The sequence below is a fragment of the Cydia strobilella genome, chromosome 12, assembly GCF_947568885.1.
Source record: "Cydia strobilella chromosome 12, ilCydStro3.1, whole genome shotgun sequence".
Classification (NCBI taxonomy): Eukaryota; Metazoa; Arthropoda; class Insecta; order Lepidoptera; family Tortricidae; genus Cydia; species Cydia strobilella.
The window spans coordinates 12,101,746-12,111,189 of record NC_086052.1 but is presented as its reverse complement, the minus strand read 5'-3'; the positions used below and the strand labels follow the sequence as shown (position 1 = coordinate 12,111,189).

The following is a 9,444-nucleotide window of genomic DNA, read 5'->3' as shown; positions in this document are numbered from 1 at the left end:
CATCAGACCGGCACTGTGTTTGAATATGTCCGAACCTAAGGCACTTTCTGCATTGAATAATTGGCAGTTGATATACTTCTACAACTAGTGAGGTGTAGTAGGCGAAAATTTTTGACGGTAAGGATTGTCCTTCAAAGGTAACCACCACCGACTGGGTTGGTGCCCAGGATGGGGATCCATCATCTTTTGTCACTTTCCGCTGCAGACGGCGAGCCTTAAGGATTTTTCCTTTGCCTTCTTTGAGGTTTGTACCGTTGACTAAATCCTCCATAGTCCAATCCGAAGGAACTCCCCGTATAACTCCCATACGCGATACATGGTATGAGGGAATATCAGCTATAAACTTATTTTGGGCTAGTAGCGGGTGCTTTAAGAGGCTATTTGCATCAGCTGCTGTGGTGAAAGTAACTGCTACTCTGTTGCGACCTACTGACTTAATACCACCTTCTTTTTGGATGTTGTTAACCTTTGCTTGAGTAAGCAAAAGGCCTACATTGATGGGTTTTAGGGAAGCATTGGAAGATGGTACAGACTCTCTAGAGACGTGAACTATAAATGGTCCACCATCTTCGGCATTGTACTCTCGGTATTTGCTGTCCAGACTGGGGTGTTTGTATAAATGTGGGTTGAACTCGACTGGATTGTTTTTGTTTAAATCGACTGTAGTATTTTGACTTACCTCCATTGGATTATTTTTATTTAATTCGACCACATGACTATTATTAGGCTCGACTGTATTATTTGTATTACCCGACTGCTTGTCGGCCTCTGTCGTGTTAATTACAATTTTTTTAGGGGAAGGCTCCAGCTTGGTCGGTGATAAATCTAAGTTACGCTTACGCTTACTTGAGACGTTCTCCCAGTTCATGTCATTATCATCAGCCTCATCTGGAGGCTTCTCCTTCTCGTTACCATCCATCTAAACGCCTATATTAAAATATTCCACCACCTGATTAGTAAATAAGGAAAGTTGTTTTATTTATGGGAATATAACCTCAAAACGAACCACTCACTCAGCGCGCTACTCCTCAACCAGGCTTTGCTTTGACATTGACAATATAATGACGTTGACAGTGACAGCTGCAAATGCTTGTGTTGCCAGGCGATCAAAAACCGGTTATGTGAGCTTGCATCAGTAGGGTAATCCTGATTTTTATCGATTTGGAGCGGCACTAGTTTCACCTTCTAGAGGTCAAAGCTATCACCACATCAATCCGGCGAATCCGGTGTGAATGAATCAAATTCCTTGAGCAATTGAGCATTCCTATAAATTTCTTCATTTCTTATACCAGACGGTAAGTTTCTAATTTTATTATTTTAAAAATAAATTATTTGAAAGAATATTTAACATTATTTTATTCGATAATTATTACTTTACTTTCTTGTAAATACCAATCTTTACATAACGTAATTTTTGTACTTTGTTAGTAACTTCAATTATCGCTTTAATTAATGTTAATTTGGAAAACATATACACTGAGTTGTAGCTTAAACGAAATCGCATGGAAATTACTTAATTATTTGTAAGAATTTTTTAAATCATACATAACCTATATTTGACCTCGTCGACCTTATCAATGTTATTTATTTTGTTAGGAATATCTATTTGAATGCCTTAGTGACAAACTGTGTAAATTATTTGCTTTTATTAAATCATCATTGTTCTATATTGAAAGCTAGGATAAAAATTGTGGGCTTGTGCTATTTGCTTACCAAGCTTGCAAACTTATTGGTATCTTATTAGTAATAAGATACTGTCTGTACACATTGAAAGTTTTATCACTAACCTGTATTTTAATCCACAGGATACTTTCACATCTCTACAAAATGCCTATCAAGTCAATTAAAGCTCGCCAGATCTTTGACTCCCGTGGCAACCCCACAGTAGAAGTTGACCTGGTAAGGACCATTGTTGCATATTTTCTTGAGTATCTAATCAGTCTTCATTCTTGTTATTTCATTGGTACTGTAACAGGATGAACCTGTAAATATACAATTTTTTTCTTGTAATTATGGTTTAAGACATTTATTTCTCAAAAGATTTACATAAATCACTTACTGAGAAAACAATAATTTTGCTTAAATCTAAATAGGAGAGGGTAGCATGCAAAAATGGTGAACGATTTAAGTACAAAGACGCTTGGTAACAACAAGTGCAATGCAAATATGTCATGCAGTGTGTCGAGTCCAGTTAAACTGAACTATACCCGTGTGACGGCTGGTTAGTTATTAGAGGGTGGTTTAACTCATTTAGCAAAGTATGGTTAACTATATTTTAACTACTAGTAAATCGAAATATGAAAATTATGTACATATCTATATTAGTAAAATATTTTTGAAAAAGCCTTATAAGATATAAGATAAGATTACATTGAACATAAATTATTGTTAATAAGTACTTGGCGAATAAGCAGAGGGCCTACCTAGATTTATTATGTGTTGTTTTAGAGCTCTTTTGAAGACTGTCATTGACTTGGCATCTTTGACATCTTTTGGTAGTTTATTGTATAGTTGTGCTCCTTCGTATATTATATTCTTTTTTCCATATAATGTTCTGGGTGGTCGAAGGAGTATATTATTAACTTGTCGCGTCAACCTTTTTTGTACCTCTGAACGTTATATGGCTATGTATATCTTTATTTATGATTTTTATGTGAAATACATTCATTTAATAAATTCTTTTACTTGCAAGGTGACTGAATTGGGTCTGTTCCGAGCGGCCGTGCCCTCTGGTGCCTCCACTGGAGTCCACGAGGCTCTTGAGCTCAGAGACAATGTCAAGGGTGAATACCTGGGCAAGGGCGTGAAGACGGCCGTCAGCAACATCAACAACATCATCGTCCCTGAGCTGCTGAAGCAAAACATTGAGGTCACTGAACAGAAACAGGTTAGTGACATTTATCAACATCAAAATCAACTCAGTATTATCAACTTTAGCATTGAACCAACATTTTCAACTTTGGAATTCAAGTATTAATTTTATTATATAGAAGTAAGAAGAAACAGTCCGGGTCGTTCCTTTTGCAAAGGTTGTCCATCGCTGTTCAACGTGGCAACGCGGCGAGCGTGATGGGCTCCTTTGCATCTGGAGGGGCGCGGGGCGCATTTTGTGAATAGTTTTTGTGTTTGTTAGGTTCTAGTTTAGGTTAAGATCTTTGTAATGTTTTATTTTGTATGACATGTGTGTTATAAATTGAAGTAAAAAGGGTGAACTATGAATAAGTGACAGATCAATTTGAATCTATTTACTAGAGCAGTGGTGGGCAAAGTCAAAGAGTATAATAATATATGTATAGTAAGGCAAAGTATGGACAAAGGATTTTATCCGGCCTGCCGGTCCTATGAAATAATTAGTATATAGAATTTGCCCACAATAATCACAAATCAAAATACATTTTAGCTGTTATTCTGGCGCTCCTCTTAAATTTCTTAAACTTTCTGACCCCCCATGAAGAAAGTTTGCCCACCACTGTACTAGAGTGACAGAGTTTAATATCAATAGAAAGTGGAAAAGTTTTCCTTTACAAATTGTATTTATTCCTGGTTTATTTTTCAGATTGACCAGTTCATGCTGAATTTGGATGGCACTGAGAACAAGTCCAAGCTTGGCGCTAACGCCATTCTCGGCGTTTCCCTCGCCGTCGCCAAGGCTGGCGCTGCCAAGAAGGGAGTGCCCCTCTACAAGCACTTGGCCGACTTGGCCGGAAACGCTGACATCGTTCTGCCAGTGCCTGCCTTCAATGTTATCAACGGAGGCTCTCATGCTGGCAACAAGCTTGCCATGCAGGAATTCATGATTCTTCCCACTGGTAAAATTCTTTGAGTTTGAAAAATAACCACTTTGAACAGTTGTTATAATATATTATACTTGAAAAATCAAATTCACCGCCGCCGCGGTTCTAGACCAGGTATTAAAGAGATCATTGATTACTTACTTATACAATAACACAATAAATAAGTTAACTTAACAATGTGCAGTAAAAGTTTTATTGATATTTGCCTTTATGGGTTTGCCTATCATCTGGTGAGTGTCTCTCAAGTGGATAATTAGGTATGTTAGAATCTATTGTGAATCTAAATAATATAATATTTTATTACAGGTGCCACCTCATTCACCGAGGCCATGCGCATGGGCTCCGAGGTGTACCACTTCCTGAAGAAGATCATCAAGGAGAAGTTCGGCCTGGACTCCACCGCCGTCGGTGACGAGGGTGGCTTCGCGCCCAACATCCTCAACAACAAGGATGCTCTCTTTCTCATACAGGATGCTATCCAGCAGGCTGGATACACTGGCAAGGTTAGTAGCTGAAGTTGGTGCTGGCATGCTGCATTAAAAAAAGTTGGCAGTTGTCAATAAGCAGCTGATTATCTACTCGCTACTAGCTTTGTGCCTCTCGAATTGCCCTAACTCTTGTTGGAAACTGCATGCGGCATTAAACTCCCTTAGAGCCAGCCCACACAAGCGTCTCCCGAGTCCCGAGGGTCGGCGTCTAGTCAAAGTGAACAGTAATAACTGTATGGCTGCTGCTCGACGTCGACGCAACGTTGGCACAACTGCGCAGCGACGCCATTTTCCATAGCGCTGACTAGACGCCGACGCTCGAAAGACTAGTGAGGGGTCTTAAGGATTAGCTTTTGCAGTTTAAATCAGTTTTGGGTGTAATCCCATCTATATTAGATCCAATCTATATTAGAAAATTGGGAGTACTGAACACCGCGCGTGGTTGCATAAGTGCGCAAAATTGGTCTCCTTACGAAGTGAATTGCTATCATGCCCAATACATCTGAACTACAAAATACAAATAACCTTCGGACTCAATAATAGTTATACTTTTATTTCTCTATTATTTTTATTGTCACTAGTCAGGTGGTCTGGGTTTCCGACAAAGGCCTCCTCTAAAGCTTTCCAACCTTCTCCATCTGTCAACTGTCTGTGTCTAAAGGTATCTGAACTGTCTAAAGGTATCTTCGCAAATATTGTTTTTATTATCAATGTCAAAATGGATCTTTTCCAGATCGAGATCGGCATGGACGTTGCCGCGTCAGAATTCTTCAAGAACAACAAGTACGATCTCGACTTCAAGAACCCCAACTCCAACCCCGACGACTACCTGCCGTCCGGCAAGCTGGCGGACCTGTACCTTGAGTTCATCAAGGACTTCCCCATGGTGTCCATCGAGGACCCCTTCGACCAGGACGACTGGGCGGCGTGGAGCGACCTCACCTCTCGCACTTCCATCCAGATTGTTGGAGATGACTTGACCGTTAGTATCAGTAATCACTATAAATCAAAATGTCTATGCAGGTGTAGGGCGCATTTAAATAAATAAATAAATAGATATTAGGGAACATCTTTAACACAGATCGACCTGGCCCCAAACTAAGCAAAGCTTGTAAGTTGATTTAGTTTCTTGTTTTCAAATAAAACTCTTATGTACCAAATTCTAGGCATCATTGGAATGTAAATAATGTAAATATTCATAACTCAACCCACGCCTTCGGCGCATGTAGCTAAAATTAAAAGTGTGTTTGGGACATAACTTTATCCTGGTTTGGTTCATAAGTGCCATTAGAAAAACAAAAAAAATTGCAGCTTGTCAACACTTAAACCATTCTTAATTTTGTGATGGTTCTTGACGTTTGTTGCGATGAATTTTTTATGTGTTCTTGAAAATATTGAGGGAGTGCTTGTTTTGAGTGCTATTGGACTTGAAAGTAATACAATTATGCTCTGCCTAAGATTATATGTACATTTTGCAAGACTTTATATAATAAGATATATTGTCAGGTGACAAACCCCAAGCGCATCGCGACAGCAGTGGAGAAGAAGGCGTGCAACTGCCTGCTGCTGAAGGTGAACCAGATCGGCTCCGTCACCGAGTCCATCGCCGCGCACCTGCTGGCCAAGGAGAACGGCTGGGGCACCATGGTCTCCCACAGGTACACTACACCTACCACCTGAACCAGATCGGCTCCGTCACCGAGTCCATCGCCGCGCACCTGCTCGCCAAGGAGAACGGCTGGGGCACCATGGTCTCCCACAGGTACACTACACCTACCACCTGAACCAGATCGGCTCCGTCACCGAGTCCATCGCCGCGCACCTGCTCGCCAAGGAGAACGGCTGGGGCACCATGGTCTCCCACAGGTACACTACACCTACCACCTGAACCAGATCGGCTCCGTCACCGAGTCCATCGCCGCGCACCTGCTCGCCAAGGAGAACGGCTGGGGCACCATGGTCTCCCACAGGTACACTACACCTACCACCTGAACCAGATCGGCTCCGTCACCGAGTCCATCGCCGCGCACCTGCTCGCCAAGGAGAACGGCTGGGGCACCATGGTCTCCCACAGGTATACTACACCTACCACCTGAACCAGGTCGGCTCCGTCACCGAGTCCATCGCCGCGCACCTGCTCGCCAAGGAGAACGGCTGGGGCACCATGGTCTCCCACAGGTACACTACACCTACCACCTGAACCAGATCGGCTCCGTCACCGAGTCCATCGCCGCGCACCTGCTCGCCAAGGAGAACGGCTGGGGCACCATGGTCTCCCACAGGTATACTACACCTACCACCTGAACCAGATCGGCTCCGTCACCGAGTCCATCGCCGCGCACCTGCTCGCCAAGGAGAACGGCTGGGGCACCATGGTCTCCCACAGGTACAGCCGGCAAAGCTGTTAGCTTGGCACCTCTGCATACACATTTGTATGCAGGGGTGCTAAGCTAACACCTACCACCTTTTTTTTTTCCTTTATTATGCAAAGGGAATATATTTCCCATAGTTATTTTAAACTTTATTTTGAAGTGATAGGGTTCAAATTTGCGTAATTTTTGATACCATAATGCCCGTTAGAGTCATTCCTATCTTCTAACCTTGCCCTATTACTTTGCAACTTCTAATGTAAATCAATAATCTTTCAGTGTAGACAAAGAGGATATAATAAGATAGAGCGGTACTGTCATAGTAAATTTTGTAACCACTGTAAATTTACTGCCATCTATCGACATACTTTAAAACTAAAAATTAAGATTTATAAAAATACGTTAAAATGTATTGAAATATGGATAAATGAATTTTTTGTTTGCATTAATTATTTTTATATGATTTTGACCCATGTTCTTTCACTGATATGCGTTAAAATTATAAATAACAAACGAAACCGTCAACGCCCTCTATACGAGAGTAGGCCAAAACTAGTGGCGCCATCTAATCGAGAATCAAATTTTCGTGATTTCCGTGATCCATCTATTACGGAGTTATATCTATCTTTGGTGTAGATTATGACCATGTCAATAAAACGTCCTTACCACCGGTCAAGGTTACATGGAACATAGCTGTTAGAGCTTCATTCATTACTTTCATAAGAAAGTTTATTGGTTACTAAATCTAATCTTAAAACAAGCTGTTTTATTTGTAATAGTCTAAAGTATGACCTCTGCTATCCTTCACTGACCTAGTCTATTATTATAGAGAGCACACGGATACTTAATGATGTACCTAGTTGGTTACTAAGTTCTGTTACCAGAGTTTTCACGGAATAAAAGGATTTTTAATTATTCATGTATACAGTTGTAAATTTTGCTTATTAAATTTATGAGTAATATAGCTTACAACTTACAATACAACCTAATAAATATTGTTGTTCTGGTTTTGCAGAATTCCTTATAGCACTCGGAAAAATGGCGTAAAAAAACACTACAATAGTACCTACATCATAGTAGTAGTAGTAGTGTTCATGTCGTTTTTAAATGCCATTTATTTCTAATCATATTAAGGATGTATCAGCCTTGCCTTGCACAATTCGATAGCTTGATTATTCATCTTTAATTTAATATATAGTTTACGTGGGTTTCTTTGATTAAATACATAGTCTACAGAGTTTTCCAAGCCTCCCTCCTGTCTTTGTAATTGTCTAAATCTATACGTTTTCGTGCGAAACTGAAAAATATGCAATGTTTGGAGGAGAATATCTTAGAATAAGAAGAAGAACTGCACCTCACCCAGCCAGGAACATGCCTGCCTGCTCCGGACCAGCCGGCATACCAGGGGACAAAATTTTGTGGGGAGTGACACGCTCTGGGATCATTTCCGTTTCGGTCTTCGTAATATCTTGTATCAAGTAGGGTCGAAGGTATAAACTAATAAAAAAAAATACTCGTGACAAAATTGCGGTAGTATAGAGGCCTCATTAAAACAAGCAATTGAACCTTCTGGCAAAGTTGCAAGATTGCATTGGACGCGCTTTTGTAAAGTATAATTTTCAATCTGGAGCTTTCCAAAGATTCCCATAAATTCTCGATCTGAATTTTATATTAGGTATTTTATCATGTTTTGATCATTACAAAATAAGTTATAAAATTGTACCTAAACTTTTTTATTTTAAGCTTTATTTTATATTTAATCAGTTGAAAACCTAGTAACAGAACTTAGTGACCGACTAGGTAATCTGGACAATGTGGACTTTGATTTTGATATCTCTGTTGACCTTTGCTAACATTACTTTAACTTATCAGATCCGCTTTACATTTAAAAATTAATTTTGCATTTTTTATAGGTCCGGAGAAACCGAAGACACGTTTATCGCCGACCTGGTGGTGGGCCTGTCCACCGGCCAGATCAAGACGGGCGCGCCGTGCCGCTCCGAGCGCCTCGCCAAGTACAACCAGATCCTGCGCATCGAGGAGGAGCTCGGCGCCGCCGCCAAGTACGCTGGCAGGAACTTCCGCAGACCCGTCTAAACATACATTTGTAGGGCGTGTTCTGATTGTGTTGATCTCTGACCTATTGTACTGTATGTTCCGATCTTATGACTGAACATCAGGATATGCCCGTACGCTCCATACTGTTAATGTATGTCGTGATTAAAGCATCTTATAGCCTATAATGTTAATGGTGTAGTGTTGTTAAAGCACAATAGTCAACAATATGATTGCTTTTATGAAATTACTTTATAAGATGTTTTGAAGGCAGTAGTTGTCACTTATTGAATGTATGAATCTATTTATTTGAATTATAAGATTTTACTGTAAGTAAAAATGGGAAATGAATGTAATAGCATCCGAACATTCGTAAATACACTATGTACGTTGTAATTATTTTATTTTATTCAAACAAATCAGTCCCATCCCAAGTCCCCGAAATTAGGCTTACTGTATTATTAAAATTATTATATAAGAGGTGGAGAAGCGATTAAATCAAACGCAAGGGATATCGAGATTTAATCATGCCTCACCTAATCTCGCCAGTAGATATCCCATGCAATAGTAATTCAGCGATATTGAAGAGTTTTGGTGCAACCGGCGGTCTAATCTAATAAAATTTTGTACTATGCACACGTTAGTAACTCGTACATACAGCTTGAGCATGTTATCAGGCAGTAGCCGGCGTCTCAACATGCGCAATCTACATCCACCTCGAGCAAGTCTCCGTTTTCA

The 9,444-nt window shown here is 40.3% G+C and overlaps 1 protein-coding gene across 2 annotated transcripts; it reads left to right on the top strand.

The window, feature by feature from the left end:
• The first annotated feature begins 1,152 nt into the window (after window positions 1-1,152).
• On the top strand, window positions 1,153-9,102 carry LOC134746153 (enolase). Of its 2 annotated transcripts, none has more exons than XR_010128219.1 (8): window positions 1,153-1,295; window positions 1,806-1,899; window positions 2,693-2,887; window positions 3,557-3,809; window positions 4,101-4,297; window positions 5,016-5,264; window positions 5,789-6,668; window positions 8,565-9,102. XR_010128219.1 is itself a non-coding variant. In XM_063680449.1 (8 exons), the coding sequence occupies exons 2-8, from the start codon at window positions 1,828-1,830 to the stop codon at window positions 8,746-8,748; spliced, it is 1,302 nt and encodes a 433-aa protein (XP_063536519.1). In that variant the 5' UTR covers window positions 1,153-1,295; window positions 1,806-1,827; the 3' UTR covers window positions 8,749-9,102. The 2 variants fall into 2 exon arrangements, 1 of the variants encoding a protein (XP_063536519.1); XM_063680449.1 differs by having other exon boundaries at window positions 5,789-5,940.
• Window positions 9,103-9,444: the final 342 nt, after the last annotated feature.